An 18,671-nucleotide genomic window follows, 5' to 3' on the forward strand; every position below is an offset into this window, starting at 1 on the left:
AATCCTTTATTTTAGAATTCAGTATCCATTTCAACAATGAAAAAATCATTGATGTGCTCTTAAAGCTGAAAATGTGTGCATGGTGATGGTGGCTGACTTTTTATTCCTGCTCTTATGTGAAGCCCAGGAGAGAATAAATCCAGTCCTTCAGTGTTTTCCTAGGTTCTGGTGGATTTTTCCATAGTCATATGGCAGAATGTTGCCATAAAAAAGCATTTTAATGTCTGAAAACTATTGGGATTCACAATTCCACATGTTCTTTCTAAAATTTCTCACACCAGATTGGCAGCTGCACATGGAATGAAGAGAGACTTGGTGAAGGAGAAGAGAATAGCTTCTGTGTTGGGCAACTTTTCTAAATACAGTTAGGGCTACAGTTTGTAAAAAAAAATTAAAGTTTAAACTTTCCAATGTTCTATTTTGGGATAATAGATTGATTATTTTATTATTCTGAAAAGTTTTATCCGGAATGGCAGATATGATTGATTGGTTTTTTTGCTTGTTTGGTTGGTTTTTTTACCAAATAGTTTAGGAACTCCTTTGTGTGTGTTTGTTAATAAGCTGCATCATCTAGTAAGTTCAATTTTCACAGTTAAGGTTTATAAAACATTAAATATTAGCTTAATCAGCTTACCTTGGAGAATGTGGTCAAATGTAACAGTTCTGTTTCAGCATCTGCTAGTGAAGGATAGTTGAGTATAGTCTTCAAATACTTGAAAGTGGCACAGGTGATAACAGATCTGTTTACAGGAGTTGGAGTAAGCAATCAATTTGCTGGCTCCTACAGACTCTTACTGGAAGCAGTGCAAACTGGGATACACACTTCTAGGTGTCTATGGATATAAATGCTGAAAACTTATTTTCATGTTTTGCCTTTTTGTGATTACTGGCTTTGGAGCAGAAGGGGGGAACTGGATTTGGTTTGAAATGGAACATGGGAGTCTTTCAACCTTCAATTTGTGAGTCTGTGTGTAGTCCTAGTTGGCAGGGAACGAGAATCTGTAGCTCCTCATAGCTGTTTGGTCTGTGTGAAATTAGTTTCTGTGATGTGGCTCCTGTTCTTGTAGGTGAATGGATCGGTCTTCTTGATATGTCAGGCAGGTGATAGTCAATCCAGATGCAGGATTTTTTTCACCAAGTTCAATGCAGGAAAGCTTTCTTGGTGCACAGCTTTCAGATCTGGGGGTGGAAAAACTATAGTCAGGATAGTGTAGGCTACCTGTCCAGTAGTTTTGCTTGAGCACTATTGTTAGGTAAGGAGAGAGAAATGTGCATGCTTTTGTAGTGGGTGGTCCTGTTTAACTGCAGGACCAGCCAAGGTCAGAGAGACTAAGCTGACTAAATTGATCTTTGAACTTTGAAAGCTCACTTTCTTCTTTAAGCTTCTTGGGTCTCTTGCTTTCGACAGGCTCCTTTATTCTGTTAGTGTGAGCACTGACCTCAGTGCTGTAATACTTGCAGTGCAATGCATTCTCTTCGTTCCTGTCTTTACTTTTCTTGGAAATTTCTAAGCACTGATTTTCTTGTTGGTATTCAGGCATAGATTTGTGTTTTCGCCCCATGTTTACCTTTTTACCTCATCTTTATCTGTGGAGGATTTCTGGTTTGAATTCAGTACTGCGCTAAATGGATACAAAAAAATAGCCGAGCAGTGAGCCTATTGTAGTGCAGTATTAATATTGTTTGTTTGATTTTCCAGCCACCACTTTGTGTGTGTTCTGTGTATTATGTTGGAACTGCTTGAATCACAGAGCTGCAGGACACAAGAAGCAGTGTTTAACAAAAATAAGTACCTGAAAAAAACATTGAGTGGATTGATAAACAGGTGTAAATCAGTAAAAACCGAATTCCTTTAATAAAAAAACAGGTAATTTTTCCGTGAAAATAGGTAAAAACTGAAAATGCAGAACACTACATATCCCTAAAGAGGTAACTGTAAACCCAGAGTTCCCATGAGGCTGGAGTTCTGGGAAAAGGTGTATTTAAGCTATGGGGAAGTCTGATGAGACCACACTAGTCCCAGGGGCTAGGCAGTTGAAGCACAGGGTGCCAGGTCTCAGGAGGGACACTCTAGCATGGGATAATGCTTAGAATGTGTTACCCAGTGACAAACACAGCAGCCTGCAGAGTGTCCAACCAGATGGGGAGCGCTACCAGGCTTTGTATGTGATTCAGCTAAACTCTCACCAGCTAAGAATATAATCTGACACAAACAATACTGAATTATGAAATGTTGAACAAAATCTATTAAACCAAATCAAACTAAATGACTAATGTAAAAACATTGAACATCTGCATAACAAATGTATGCAGCAATCAAAATAGTTGTATTCATTCTCATTCTTCTTTTCGTAGGTGGAAAATCATGAATTCCTTGTGAAGGCTTCTTTTGATCCTAATCTGACAGAGTTGAGAGAGAAGATGAACAAACTAGAGGAGAGCATGCAGTCTCTTCTAAAGACTGCAGCCAGAGAACTAGGTACGGTGGGGTAAAACTCTCTTTAATACTTTCTTCATAAAGTGCTTTGAGCTCTACTGACCATTTAAGAGTAAGGTATTTTTATCTTTAGTTTAATTATTTAATTATTTGTTAGGCTGCTGGATGATTTTAATGGTGTTATTTAGTATGGTACATGGAGAGTAACAAGCAGCTTTATGTCCAAATTGCTTTTTGTGAAAGATGGTGTTTCAGAACGTTTACCCAGTTGCTGCATACCTATTACAGGGTTGTACAGAGTTTATTTACTGTAACTGTGTCTAGCCTTCTCCACTGATTTTATTTTTATTAAGATCCTTGGGGAATGTGTATTCAAATATCCTGTCCTTATCTATTCTTATGGGTGTCCATTCTGGAAATGCCCATTTCTGTGGTATGAAGGTGCATATAAAATGGAATACAGAATTCTACTGAGCAGAATTAAAGATTTAAAGACTACAATTTCTTGTGTGTACAGTCAGTGCAAATCTCACACTGATCAATAATTAAATGATCTCTTTTAATGAAAATAAAGTGGTAAGAAACTGACAAAATAAATTAATCTAAATTAGTTTTATATTTACATCATGGTTTTGCTCATGTGTCCCTGCTGCTTCTTCTGGAGGTTCCAGATGTACCCTACACACACACTGCTATCAGAATATTCAGTTTTTCTTTATAGATCATCTAGTTAGTCGACTACTTGAGTGAATGAAACTCTGCTTAGTTTGCTGTTTTCCAAAAATGGAACTAAACTTATTTCTGGCTACTTTGATTGGTTTTTGGGACACAAGTAAACCAAACTTGTTTTTACTTTGTGCTTCTAAACAAAATACCTGGATGAAAGGGAGCAAAAGACTTGATTGGCTAGGAGTGGAACTGGGGTTTCCACCTCCAGAAGCATGTATCAATTGAGATAAGCAGTTCTTTTAATACAAATGAGCGTAGCTCTATATGAGGGGTTCTCAAACTTCATTGCACCGTGACCCCTTTCTGACAACAAAAGTTACTACAGAACCCTATGAGGGGGAACTGAAGTCTGAGCCTGCCCGAGCCCCACCCCCTTAGAATCATAGAATATCAGGGTTGGAAGGGACCTCAGGAGGTCATCTAGTCCAACCCCCTGCTCAAAGCCGGACCAATCCCCAATTAAATCATCCCAGCCAGGGCTTTGTCAAGCCTGACCTTAAAAACGTCTAAGGAAGGAGATTCTACCACCTCCCTAGGTAACGCATTCCAGCGTTTCACCACCCTCCTAGTGAAAAAGTTTTTCCTAATATCCAACCTAAACCTCCCCCACTGCAACCTTGGGCGGAGAGGGCGCAAAGCCAAAACCCAGGGGCTTCAGCCCTAGGCAGGGGTCCTGTAACCTGAGCCCCACCACTTAGTGCTGAAGCCCTCAGGCTTCGGCTTTGAGGCTCAGACTTCGGCTTCAGCCCCAGGCCCCAGCAAGTCCTAAGCCAGCCCTGGTGACCCCATTCAAATGGGTTCGCGACCCACTTTGGGTTCCCGACCCACAGTTTGAGAACCGCTGTTCTATACTGATAGTTGTATAGACAATACTTGTAATTTGCTTTGTACACATCATATTAAGTCTTAGTTGAATATGGAGGGAGAAGGAGGAGTGAGAAAAATTGTTAATTGTTAAAAATTAATCCTCTTAATTGCTGAGGATAGGACAAGAAGCAATGGGCTTAAATTGCAGCCAGGAAGGTTTAGGTTGGACATTAGGGAAAAACTTCCTAGCTGTCAGGGTGGTTAAGCGCTGGAATAATTTGCCTTGGGAGGTTGTGGAATCTCCATCATTGGGGATTTTTAAGAGCAGGTTGGACAAACACCTGTCAGGGATGGTCTAGATAATACTTAGTCCTGCCATGAGTGCAGGGGACTGGACTAGATGGCCTCTTGAGGTTCCTTCCAGTCCTATGATTCTATGATGTGATGCTTATTTTGTATCCAGCAGCAGGATGGAGCTTTGAGTTAGATAAATGTGCCATTTGATGGTTTACTGAATTAATGGTGGAGGTGAGCAATACATTTCCGAATAAAGTTCAGATGTTTCCTGTCTGTAGCACCAAAGACAAGAACATTGAACATGGCGTGCCCAATATCATTTAAATGGCAACCCAGTTGACAGGCAGCATTCAGAGAATAGGGATAATATGGTGACATGTATTTCTAATGGTGAAATCATTCATTTCTCTTTTCTTTCCCCACCTTCCTCCTACTGAAAAGGCTTGGAAGCTGGCAAGAACATCAAACTGGACTCCAATTCACAGTTAGGACATTACTTCCGAATTACCTGCCGGGAAGAAAAAGTTCTCCGGAACAATGCAAAATATAAGATCTTAGATACCCAGAAGAATGGTGTGAAATTCACAAACAGGTATTTGGCAAACAGAATTAATCTTTTCAGTTGTTTGTTTTGAGATGCTAATTCATCCCTTTTTGTGTAGACCTATGGGGGTCGTCTTTCAGAAAAATACTGTTCGCATATTACTCCTGGGGGAATTCTGCACCACTGCGCAATGCAGAATTTTGCATTAACTTGCATGCAGAATCCTCCCCCCCCTCTCCCCGAAATGGTTTGCAGTCCTGCTAGCCACCACTAGGGGCAGCTGGACCTGGCAGTGTCTAGCTCGCACATAGAAGACACCACGGGGGAGGAGGGGGCGGGAGGTAGAGGGTTCCTGGCAGCTGCAGTTCCAAGCACGCCCTGAGGGAAGGAGACAGTGAGCAAGCCTGGGACCCAGCATCAGACTGTTTCTCCCTCTGTATCCCTGGGCTCTGGGCAGGAGAGGGGGCGGGGGTATCTGGGCAAGGGGGGGCCCCGTGGCAGGGGTTGGGGGGAGAGGATACAGGTATCTGGGCCAGGGAGCGTGGCTGGGCTCTGCGGGGAGGGGGTGGGTGGGTTTGGGTGTATTGGCTGGGGGGTGCCCTGTGGCTGGATTGGGGGGGAGGGGTTGTGGCTGTCTAGCCCCCCCCATCTGGGCTCTGGATGGGGGTGGAATGGGGAAGAGAAACAGGAACTGGGTTGTCATAGGGGTTTCTTTAACTCTCTACTCCTGGGGGAATTTTTGCCTGTCTGTATTGTTATAGACGTACTTGCCGACAGGTATTTTGAAATAAATTACCAAAGTAATTGAAACTGGTGTGATTATGCAGTGTTATTTTGACAACATCTGCAGAATTTTTAATTTTTTGTTGCAGAATGCCCCCAGGAGTAGCCTATTTACATATTGAATTGCTTGGTTTCCCCCTCTTCTGTGTAATCATTCTGCTCACAGACTGAAATGTTGTTGAGATAGGCGTGAGGGAAGGGATGCTGGTGCAGGCATGGCTGTCACGACCACACGTTCCCCTTGTATCCTGCTATAGATTTTTGCTGCTTTGATTTCAGTCCATTTCTCTTGGATGATTTGGCTGCAATTGACCATAGTAACAGCTGCAGTGAAGGCATTCTTGCAGGCTGTTGTAGAAAACAGCAAATTCTAGTTATCCCTGAATTTTATATGCTGCTATTTGAGGTAATCGTTTCTGTCCTCTAGTGTATTTTGCTTAATTAATTTTCTTGCATCTTGGCCTTTCCAAATATGCTGGCTTAGTTTTTGTACATTTGTGTAGATGATCAAAACAAGAATGAGGAAATAAACATTAATTTGATTGAAAGATTACAATGATCTTCAAAACATCCCTAAAATGTAAAGCAGTTATCTTTTGTGCTCTTAGTTGTTCTAAATCTTGTTTCACTTCACAATCCAAAATTGATGTTAAATACTGTTAATCAGCGATTGAAGATGCTAAATTTAACAAGGGAAAAGAATCCCTTAGAAAAACTGAACTTTTTTGTAACATTTTTGTTGTGCATAAAGGCACCCAGATAGACTGAGGTGACAGTCATGGAGCTGAATCTCCTCTATTCATAGAATAGGCATAGTCGCAGTGCGTGCTTTCCTATACGGCCCCATAGAACCTAACCTGGAGAGCGGAGATTAAAAGGTAGCTTAGAGTTGTATGTAGATATATATTTGTTTGAACATCATGTTGTGAAGCTGCTTGGAGTGGCTCAGAGCATGAGCACCAACCTCAGGGCAGACTGTTGAGGAGGAGGGCACACATCCCAAATTGATTGAGAGTTCTATACTTAGATTTCACCAACGAATTACCAAGTGTGAATTCCTCAGGCACTGCGGTAGCCTTAACATGGAGTCAGACAGTTCCCTTAGGTACTCCAGTCTATCTTGCCTCCCAGATAAGCTTGCTGTTGTGATAGATGGTCCCTTATATCAAAAATCAAATATTCAGGTTACTCTCAGTCCCAAAGGACCAGGCACTTAGCCCAGGTCAGTTGTACTTTAGGTCCTACTCCAAGGACGACAATTGTAGCTAATTCTATAATAAATTAACTAAAAATGTATTAGCGAAGAAAAAGAAATAAGTTATTTACAAGGTTAGAGCAAGTAAACATACCCTTTGGAACCTAAGATTAACTCATTTGTGTGTGTATTGGAAGCTGCTACAATATGCAAGCTCTATAAGTCCTTTAGGGTTAACCCAGGCCAAGCACTGGGGATCCCTTGTGTATGCTTAGAAATCTTGCACCTTCCAAGTCCAGGCAGTGAAGAGATGCGGTTTGTTCCTGTCAGGGATTTTTATTCCCTTCCCGCAGAGTTCAAGCTGATTTGACAAGTCCCCATGCACATCTCCTCTTCATACGTGTGGGGGGGAGCAATCAATGAAGTCTTGTCCTTTGATGTTCCACAATGATTTGTCTGGTGTCTGTGGGCCTTCTTTTGTTGGACAGGAAATAATACTTCCTGTGGTGAACTAGTATTTAGCACATGCTAGTGCTTCTCTCTTGACCCTGGGGGTTTACAGTTTCAGAGCAAACACGTAAATATTACCTTATAACATGGGATGCAGATATGTGAGATTACTGCCTGCATCAATTTACAAGCATTTCATAAAGTCTAACACTAAACATGTTTTCATAAACCTAATACCTGTTGTAACAATGCTAACATACAGGTGAGCCAGACTGGTTTTCAGCTATGCATTTGTGAATGTTCAATTGAAGCCTAGGGGCCTTGGAATGAGCTGTCTCCTGATCTGCCAGCATCACACATCCATCTGAATCCACCTTATCTGAAGACTATGAATTGTTCATAATGTGCAGTAGCTACTTGAGACTTTATGAATGAAAAAAGTAGACTTCTCATAGTATACATTGCTTTCTTCAACTGTGCATAGCTCTAATATGGACCTCTCTACGTGTTTGGACAAATCAGTTTGCTCAGTGTCAGGTTTTCCCCCATCAGATCTTCCACACATCACAGTTCATTATAGAGTAGCCAAAGTTCAGTTCTGCTTCTGTCCTTTTAAAAAATAAATCCATTCTCATCACACACACACATAGCAAACAGGTACATTGCTAGATTTTAAAAATAGCAGTGTACAGATACATTAAACTGCTGCTTAGGGTCACAGCAGTGATCTTCTGTTGGACTGTAGTCTAAACTCTGATCCATTTGTTCAGACCAACATAACCTTAGATGTTCTGCATCTTGATTTTTGGATTGTCCTCCCCAAGTTGAACACCCAGGACAATATCTTGCCATTAACTGAAAAAACAAAAAGTGATGTATTGTAGCAAATGGTAGTACAGACTGAGAGAACATCAACTTGAAATATTGTGATTTTGTTCACAGTAAATTGAGCTCCTTCAATGAAGACTACGTAAGAAGCAGAGAAGAGTATGAAGAGGCTCAGGAAGCCATTGTTAAAGAAATCATTAATATTGCTTCAGGTAAATAGGGCTCTGTTAACAAATGAAATGAGCTGAAATGTTTGGAGAACTTACTATAATCTTTCTTTTTTTTCCTGTATACACAATGATCTATTGTTTGCAGTTGGTTTCAAGCTCGAGTCCTTTAACTCCCAAATTGTTTGAAAATGGATTGGTCACCTATTAAGGTGGCCAAAATGTTTAACACTCCTGGATGAAGAGTTATAGCTTACCTGGAAGCGTAGTTTCATGCAAAGCAATTCTTAAATCTTTAGGGGACAAATTAAAAAGCTCGTGGACATAAATCCCAAATCTAGGGGGGAAGAAAAAAATGCTGCTAAGCAAGCTTTATTTAAATGAGCCACTAGCCCAGTAAGGAAAGAGCTGACAGTTCTGCATCTTTAAGCCAAAGAATAGTAAAGAAAATTGTAGAAAGCAACACAGTATAAGTGTCCTGTGTCTTTATGAATACTTTCTTGACTGCTTTAAGTCGATCAAAGAAATGCTGGTAATTATTTATGTGAAGCACTGCTCCTAAGAACTGGCTTTGCAGTGGGTTTTGAATAATAATTGGCAAACTTGCAAGTGCATAAAAGGGAGAATGAGTAACGAGGAAAAAAGCTGCTGATAGGAGGCAAAAATGTTAGGTGCAGAGGGATAAATAATCAATTAGCATTGCAGCACCCACGTGTGTTTCACACTCTCTGTAGAACTACAGTAGGTGCATGTGTGTGTGTGTGTGGCAACCGTCACGTACTTGAGACCAGTCTGTTGCAGCAGCCTTGTCCTAATGTTTTTTCTTTCTTTAGCTTGTCTCTCACAGCAAATGTATTTTGGGAATAGATAGTTAAGCACAGATATGATGCTGAAACAGAAATGGAAATTACTCAAGATTTCTCATTCTGCCACATAAACTGTTCCGGATTATAGGAACTGTAGGTCCTATTCTGTATCTGGGTACCATAATTAAAGAAATACAAAATGTTTAGAAGACGACTGAATCTCTTGCTCTCCACTGAAGTTTTATATTACATTTTGTTTACTTATATCTGGAGTTAAAGGCAGCAAAATCCCCCATAATGATTTTTTTGCATAAAGCTTGTTTAACTTTTATTCTCAATTTCTGTTGTATTCATTTGCTTAACTATAGTCAGTTGCAGTGGCCGCTTGCATACACTACTATGTATAGAATTCACTCACACATTGCAAAGCCAGCATTCGTTTGGCTTGATTGGATCGTATTTTCATAGTTTGCATCATGCAGTAGCTATTCGTTATGTCTTTTGCTTTAATATACATGGTGCAGCTGCGTGAAAGCAAATTAGGAGGTTTGTAAAAATGGCATCTTCTACAATAAACATCCAGCAGACATAAAAGTAGGTCTCTCTTGACTCATTTGAAGACTTCACTGGTGTGTTAACACAAGCCCACAGATGTATAATCCTATATTTAAACATAATTTTTCTGTCTTCCTTCAGTGGAGGCAATACAATAAAGAAACTTTCTACAGTCTGGATTGGGTATACGATTCTTAATTGGAAGTGATCTTTTAAAAAAAAGCCTTCATGCTGTTCTGTACCCTGCTGTTCAATGAGATGTCAGTGGAGCTAGTTAAAACCCAATGAGAGAGTTCTAATTTCCCTGTGAAGATTGCCTGGTAGAATGTTCTGGAATGAAATTTTTTTGCACTGCACTAGTCACTTCTTTTGACATGTTATACCACTTGTAAATATTAAAGTAATTACAGGTTTGTAGTTCAATCACTATAAACACCCCCAACAAACATTTAATGCTATTAACACAGGTTATAGAATTTAAATAACTGCACAGTATGTGTTCTCACTCGACCTTGTTTTCACGACACATCCAAATAGTGGTCATCAGAGATTGTGTGGGAGGAAAATATTTCCAGCTACATTGTCATTCTGACCATCTATTTTTCCATATTAAAATAAGCTTCCCCCCTTCTCTAATGCCAGTAAGAGGCAATTAGTAATGGTCATGCCTCCTCCCTATTATAGACTGAGAGCATCTTATCTTTGTGGCCCAAGTGGAGGAATCGCATCATGACGTCTTAACTCTCGCTTCAAATATGGTGTGTGGTGATTTGTCACTTAAGCAGCCAAGTACGCATTTGTATTATCACATACAATTCATTCAGTTCAGATTTGTCACTATCATCTGCAATAGGTGGTCTGCAAAATGAATGGAGTTATTTATCAAAAATGTCTTCATTATTGGTTTCCATATTTGCTTTAAAGCAAAATTTAATTAAAAAAACATGGATTTTGTGACCAGATCATAGTAATTGAGTGGAAAGTATGTGAAAGATAAGTTGAACTCTGATTTGAGATTTTCTATGCAGCTTTATTGTAAATTGCAGTCTTTTGTTTTTCATAGTGTCCACAAAATGTTGTGTGCTGCACAAACACAAAAGGAGGGACAGTCCCTGCCCTAAAGAACTTACCCTATTTTAGTTCAAATTTATGTTAAAAGTTCCCTTGTTTTTTATTTCTATAAATATAAATTCAGTACAGTTATAGATTAATTGTTCTGCTTTTCTTAAAACAGGATATGTAGAGCCAATACAGACAATGAATGATGTGATAGCTCAGTTAGATGCTGTCGTCAGTTTTGCTCATGTATCAAATGGAGCACCTGTGCCATACGTACGTCCGGCCATTCTGGAAAAGGGACAAGGAAGGATTCTGTTGAAAGGTTCCAGACACCCTTGCATTGAAGTTCAAGATGACATAGCATTCATCCCCAATGATGTTAACTTTGAGAAGGGCAAGCAGATGTTCCATATTATTACTGGTAAAAACTAATTTATATGCAATATTTTCAGTTTTCATTTAAACTCAAGAAGCAATGTCAATTTTGCAGTATTTCTTGTGGAAGATGTTTTTAAAAAATAAGTCTGTCAAAACCATTCAGTGCTTTATAGGTGGGGGAGGGGGGGAAAGAGTGGGGAAAGAGACCATTTAGTAATTTACTTATACCAGTGTTGGCATTTGGGGTAGGTTTTGAAAAAAAGATGAGACTGGCTTTTATAGGCCAGTTTCAGCACTGCTTTATTTTTGTGATGGTTATGGTTAATAAGCATGTGTTTTAGAACAAAAAGTGGCCATCATGTACTTATAAAATGTTTCCTTCTGTGCTGGGTACTTCATACACACGGACTCAGCAGTCTTGAAAATGACTAGTCTGCATGATTTTAGTAGAGGTGCGCTTGTGGGAATGCTGGTCATGGCATTTGGGGTCTGGTAACATTTAAACAGGATTGTTAGGGTAGAGGAGAGAGAGGTCACACAAGATATTTATAAATAAATATTAGAATATTAGTAAATCCCATAGCACTTTAAAAGACGACCGTGTACGTGTTCACGATTTCTGTGGAGTTGCCATACGCTTGAGTCAGAGTTATAAGTTAACACTTAAGGGAATGTTAAATTTCTCTGTTAAATTAACGTACAGTGGACTACTTTAAAAGGTAGTATGACTTAATAAATTAGTGATATAATAAACTCTTGGTAACAAATTATAAGGTGAAATCATTCTTAACACCAACAGCATGATTGCCACTGTACATACATGGAGGAAACAGTGGTTTCTGCCTTGAAAGATCCCAGGATCTAACTTGAAATGCATCATAATTCATTGCATTATATTGCCATTCTTGTTATGATAATTAGATAGGTCATTCTACTTGAAAATTTTGTCTACAGTCCTTGTTCAGAAGTTGTTGCTAATGTGACTTATCAGTGGAGATGTATAAACGTCACATTAATAGTGTAAGTGTGGATTACTTTACAGGCAGGCTTTACAGGAGCAATATATTTTAGTATGTCCAGTAGACAGTGTAGTTTCTATACAGTGTATAGATGTGTAGTTTGTCTAAAAAGTATTTACACTGTATATATATGTACATTTCCTGTAAAAGTTCATCTTTAATATGAATAATCTGCTATACCTTCATACTCTTCTGTTACCAGAGTGGATAAAAATTGATGATTTAAAAAGTGTGTATGGGTGGGGGTGGGGGGGGGGAATGTAAATTAAACAGTTCTATTTTTAAAATCTGTTTAAATTTGAAGTTGACAACCGATGTTAAGGCCTAAACTTACTATAATCTCTTACAATCACGCACATAAAGAAGTGCTGCAGCAATGAGCCCTCCTCAGATTTTGGTTTGTTTGTCTAGCAGGCGCAGAGAATGTTTTTCTTCATTTGGAGGAGTTAATTCAAAGATGAGAAACTGACTGGATGTTGAAAAATCAGGAGAGCCTGTTTTCCTCTTCCAGTCTACTAATAAAAATTAGGTGGGGGAGGATGAGGTCTGTTAATTCTGAAAACTTGAGGGACATGGAGCCAGATTTTCAAAGGTGTGTGTGTGTATATAGGCACCTAAAGATGCAGATAGATGTAGAGTAGGATTTTCAAAAGCTCCGGAGCAAGTTAGATGACCAGAAACAATCACCAATTCACTAACTACAGTTGATGTTTCCTTCGTTTAATAAATCATTTTTTAAAATAGTTTTATATGGAGCAGATTGTGGAGGAAATAATTGATCTTGTAACTTAAAACAGACTGCATTCATTGTTGAAAGGAAACACTATCAAGACTGATGAGCATAAAATTAAACCCTTCTACCTTTGCTTTAGTTTACAGGTATGTACGTGTGCTTCAGATTGTTGCTCATATTTTTGAGAAGTTGGGTTAAAAAAAATCTTCTTTAGGAAGAACTGCAGTCAAGTATTTGCAGTTGCAAGCAAGTCCATCCATGAAGTTGTGCTACTTGTTGCAGCTGTTGGTTATATAGGGAGGAAGAAGTTTTTAAAATATCAGTTTTAGATTAAATTTAGCTTCAGACCCATTAAGCTGAAGAATCCCTTAAAGCTATACATAATGTACCAAGGAGAGGAAGCTAACTTATTAATTTCTTGTCAAAATTCATTTCTTAGGCCCTAACATGGGAGGGAAATCAACATACATTCGCCAGGCTGGAGTGATAGTTCTTATGGCCCAAATTGGGTGCTTTGTACCATGTGACTCAGCAGAAGTGACTATTGTGGATTGTATTCTGGCTCGGGTAGGAGCAGGAGACAGTCAGTTGAAAGGTGTCTCAACTTTCATGGCGGAAATGTTAGAAACTGCTTCAATTCTTCGGTAAGAGTTGTACCTGCGTTGTTTCATCAAAGCGGGAGGAGGCTACTTCAAAGGATTTCTTTATATTGTACCATTTTTGTTTCTATTACTTAGAAAATATCTAATCTATCACCATAGATACTGGTGCTCCTAGATAAGGACAGCCTAAGTGTTATACTTAATGAGTGCTCATCTTCATTCACACATTGTCATGAGTCTGATAAACATGTCTCTTGCATAATCTCATTTCTTTTGCTGTGTGTGTACACAATTAGCTATTTGCACGTGGCATTAGACTAAATTTTGAATTTCAGAGCACTTACACTATCTAAACTTTGAAAAAATGTTTTTATTTTTAGGACAGCATCTGAAAATTCCTTAATAATCATTGATGAGTTGGGAAGAGGAACTTCAACATATGATGGATTTGGATTGGCATGGGCTATTTCAGAATATATCGCCAGCAAAATTTGTGCCTTTTGTATGTTTGCCACACATTTTCATGAACTGACAGCACTTGCTAACCAAGTGCCAACTGTGAATAATTTACATGTTACAGCACTAACCACTGATGAGATGCTGACTATGCTTTATCGTGTCAAGAAAGGTAAGATCTTTTAAATGGTGAACAAGATAAAACTATCAGATGCCGTGGGAGAAGAAGAGGGAGCCTTTCCTGCAAAAAGACCTGAAACTACCTTTCCTATTCTGATACTAGGTCTCAAGCTGTTCTTAGCCATCACTAATGATTTGGTCCATTTCTCTCTGAAATCGGATACCTACAGAGAGCTGCATCTCTGGGTGAATACAGATGAAAATCAGTATATTTTGTAATGAAATGAGTTGTTTTGATCCCCAGACATAGTTCTACAACACAGATTAAAGCTTTTTGTCTTGTTTTTAATATTGGATTATCAAAAGGAGAAACCCTTCCCAAATTTCACAGCTCTGCATTTTTCTAATTAACATACTACCTATAACTACTCTGGCATATTTCATGCCTTATAATTTTGTTTTAGAGCAAACAATTGGAACCTATTTCTACGGGGAGGATAGGTGTTTAGAGTTTAGCAGAACAGTTCAGTAAGATAGTAAAAAGAAATAAAACCGTAAGCTCCAGATACATATATCTTAATTAACAAATGGTTCAATGTGTGGAGGCGTAATCACTGAAGATATTGGCTAACTTATTTCTGCAACAATTCATATCTAGGAAAAAGGTTTTGCCCTTTTTAAAAGGAACTGGCAAATGAAGTTGCAAGCCCAAAAGCAAGGATTTTTAATGAATCCATAAACTCAGGTACTGTATCACTGGAGAATGCAAATATAGTACCTATATTTAAGACAGGAGAAAAAAATTAATTCAGGAAACTACAGGACCGAAAGTTTCACCTCAATTGTATGCAAGGCCTTAGAACAAATTTTGAAAGAGAAAAATAATTGAAGACCTACAGCTAAACAGTAATTGAGGTAAAATACAACATGTTTTTTATTAAAAGTAGATTGTGCCCAACCAACCTGATCTTTCTTTGAGAAGATAACTGATTTTCTAGACAAAGGAAATGCAGTAGATTGAATCTACCTGGATTTCAGTAAAGCATCTGATAGTTCCATAATTAAAGTGAATGTGAGAATCAAAAGAGGAGTAAGGAACTGGTTAAAGGGGAGACTAAAATGGGCCATGCTGAAAGGTGAACTGCCAGGCTGAAGAGAGATTACTAGTGGAGTTCCTCAAGGATCAGTCTTGGCACCAATCTTCTTTAATATTTTCAGTTACGATCTTAGCATAAGAAGTAGGAATGTGCTAATAAAATTTGCACATGACACAGAGTTGGAAGGTATTGCCAATACGGAGGAGGACCACAATATCCTCCAAGGAGATTTGGATGACCTTGAAAACTGGAGCAAAAGATATGGGATGAAATTTAATAGTTCAGAGTGCAAGGTCATACACTTAAGGACTAACAACAAGAATTTTTGCTATAAACTAGAGACTTATCAGTTGGAAATGACACAGGAGAAGAAAGACCTGGGTGTATTGGTAAATCACAGCTGTGAAAAATTGGTTTCAGAGTAGCAGCCATGTTAGTCTGTAAAACCTTTTGTAATGATAATCAAGGTGGACCATTTCCAGCAGTTGACAAGAACGTCAGATGTTCTCCCCCCCCCCCCACCCGCTCTCCTGCTGGTATTAGCTCATCTTAAGTGATCACTCTCCTTACAGTGTGTATGATAACACCCATTGTTTCATGTTCTCTGTGTATATAAATCTCCCCACTGTATTTTCCACTGAATGCTTCCAATGAAGTGAGCTGTAGCTTACAAAAGCTTATGCTCAAATAAATTTGTTAGTCTCTAAGGTGCCACAAGTACTCTTTTTCTTTTAGCTGTGAAAAAGGCTAATATAATCCTAGGATGCATCAGGCGAGGTATTTCGCCTGAGAGAGAAGGAAGAGTTATTACCATTGTAGAAGGTACTGATAAGACCTCATGTGCAATGATGTGTGCAGTTGTGTTTTCCATTGTTTAAAAAAGATTAATTCAAACTGGAACAAGTTCAGAGAAGGGCTGCTAGGATGATTGGAGGAATTGAGAACCCTACTTACAAGAGGAGACTTAAGGAGTTTGGCTTTATTAGCCTAACAATACAAAGGCTGAGGGGAGATCTGATTATCCCTCTGATGTATGTATAGAGAGAAAACACCAAGTAGGGAGAGGAGTTATTTAAATTAACGGCCAATCTTGGCACAAGAACAAATGGAAATAAATTGGCTATCAACAAGATGGGAAGGGCTCTGAGGGCTAGTCTACACTAGCAACGCTAAAGTGCTGCTTTGTGGCGCACTGTTTACGAGGGGCATTATTTACACTGGCGCGTTACAGCGCTGAAACTTCCTGCGCTCGGAGGTGTTTTTTCACACCCCTGAGCGAGAAAGTTGCAGCACTGTAAATTGCCAGTGTAGACAAGCCATGAGTTACTACTGAGAATTCTTTCTTAGGTCTCTGGCTGGTGGGTCTCACCCACAAACTCAGAGTCTAACTGATCACCATATTTGGAAAGAATTTTTTCCTAGGTCAGATTTGCAGAGACCCTGGAGGATTTTTGTCTTCCTTACCAATGTGAGGCATGGATCACTTGTTGGTTTGAACTAGAATAGTGGCGTCTCTGAGTTGAAGTCTTTTAATCAAGTTTTGAGGGCCTGAGGGGGTAGGGATAGCTCAGTGGTTTGAGCATTGGCCTGCTAAACCCAGGGTTGTGAGTTCAATCCTTGAGGGGGCCATTTAGGGATCTGGGGCATAAATTAGGGGTTGGTCCTGCTTTGAGCAGGGGGTTGGACTGGATGACCTCCTGAAGTCCTTTCCAACCCTGATATTCTATGATTCTGTGAGTAACTCTGCAAGAGGTTAGGGGCCTACTACAGGAGTGAGTGGATGAGGTTCTATGGTCTGCGATGTGCAGGAGGCTCAGACTAGATAATCATGATGGTTCCTGTGGGCCTTAAAGTCTGAGATTAAAGGAATATGCCATGATGTACCAGCCATCAAAATGTATACAAATAAACCTCCAAGTTCCTTCATAGCTTTGTGTGTGTGTTTTTGGACTTCTATCTTGGCATAGCTAATCATATGCTGCAGAGCTCCATACCAAAATGCTTGGGTGAAATTGAGGAAAGAAAAATGTTTTAAAGCAATTACAAATAGTACTAACAGACTGAAGACAAACATTATTGTAACTTAAAGGAATGTTATCTACTTCCTTTGCACTATTCTATGCAGGGATGTAAGCAAATAACACATTTCCTAGGATGTTATCAAACATAAACTAAGTGGTTGTAAGTCAAGAAATATTGGGAGGACCTAAATCATATCACTCCCTTCTCAAAAAGAGAAATATTGCAGGGCTTGTTTTTATGATCTGTTTGTTAGTCATTGTAAATACTTTTTCCTGAGAGTTGACTTTATTTATTTTTCTCCAGGTGTCTGTGATCAGAGTTTTGGAATACATGTAGCAGAGCTTGCTGCTTTTCCAAAGCATGTAATAGAGAGTGCAAAAGAGAAGGCTCTGGAGCTAGAGGAGTTCCAAACTATTGGAAAACCTGAGGAATCTGAAGGAGAACCAGCAGCTAAGAGATGCTACAGAGAAAAAGAGGTTTGTTAACATAGGCCAAATAAAACCTGTGTCAGCTAGTCACACTGACAACTTTTTTCAGTGAATAATGGTTATACACAAACAATACATGATTTTGAATAAAAAGATGGTGACTGGCAAAAGCCTTTCATCCTTTCTGTGAACAAACAGGTTGCAGAATTGTATTTTGCTATATTTAGCCACTGTTTAAGTGGGCTAGAAAAATGTCAGACTCTGAGAATGTCATCTTCTCTAGTGTTGTCAGTTTACAGCTCCCCTCCAGGGAGATACATGAAGCCTTTAGAAAGCAGTGGGTGGAGTTGCATGCATGTCTTCTCGCTGAGCAGAACAGTAGGGGACTGAAGGCATATATGGGACCATGGCTCCAACTATCCTTCAGTTTTTTCTTTCTCCCATGGGCTGGAGGCCAGAATTGGTTTGTTTTTTGGGGGTGGGGGGCTTTGTGTGCGCCTTTGGTTGTAATTTAGTTTATATGTCAATTAATAGCTCTTGCATTTGTTAGGTTTGTAGTTTGCATGGCTCTGCAGTTGACGCACTGTCTTTGTCCTGTTACGTGAGGGTTCATCTGTACTAATTTCTTCAACCTCAGACAGGCCTGTTCAGTATAGCTGATGCCAGTAAAAAGTTAGGTTCATATTGTTTTCTAAGTATTCAGAGAATGTGGAATCGGTCAGCGCTATGCTTGGCTGATGTGGCAACTCATGGTGTTAGATGCCATAAGGTGGTCGAGGGACATCTACATGAACATATCACAGGACATCAGCAATACCAGGAGGGATAAGCTGGAGTTCTGATGAGAAGCACAGTTGGGAAAGTAACTGAAATACTTCCTTCGTGGATTGTATTTTCTAAATAGACAATGTACCCTAAATTCACAATCTTCACTCATTAATATATATTGCTTTCCACAATGAAAACTCTCGACAACTTTTCATGAGTGATAGAATCTGAATACTGGGGTACAATATCTAAACTGTATTGTTAAAATTCACCTAAATGTGGGTTATTGCTGATTATGCACTATATATGTATCTTATCTATATGTATCTTATGACTTTTAAAACAAACTTTGTATGTGTGGATAATCTAAGCACTTATACCCAGATGTACA

At 39.2% G+C, this 18,671-nt stretch overlaps 1 protein-coding gene across 3 annotated transcripts in view; it reads left to right on the top strand.

Moving 5' to 3' along the window:
- The window catches only part of MSH2 (mutS homolog 2), a 99,917-nt gene that overhangs the window by 69,713 nt on the left and 11,533 nt on the right, over positions 1-18,671 (top strand). For all 3 annotated transcript variants that reach the window (XR_014710886.1, XR_014710887.1, XM_084623544.1), the window contains exons 9-15: positions 2,356-2,479; positions 4,712-4,862; positions 8,185-8,282; positions 10,833-11,078; positions 13,227-13,431; positions 13,770-14,017; positions 17,388-17,560. Coding sequence is in view for 1 of the 3 variants with exons in the window: in XM_084623544.1 (XP_084479670.1) it covers positions 2,356-2,479; positions 4,712-4,862; positions 8,185-8,282; positions 10,833-11,078; positions 13,227-13,431; positions 13,770-14,017; positions 17,388-17,560 (1,245 nt within the window). In the remaining 2 variants the exon portion in view is untranslated. The remainder of the gene's footprint in view (positions 1-2,355; positions 2,480-4,711; positions 4,863-8,184; positions 8,283-10,832; positions 11,079-13,226; positions 13,432-13,769; positions 14,018-17,387; positions 17,561-18,671) is intronic.

The sequence above is a fragment of the Lepidochelys olivacea genome (genome assembly GCF_965140295.1).
Source record: "Lepidochelys olivacea isolate rLepOli2 genome assembly, chromosome: 3".
Lineage (NCBI taxonomy): Eukaryota > Metazoa > Chordata > Testudines > Cheloniidae > Lepidochelys > Lepidochelys olivacea.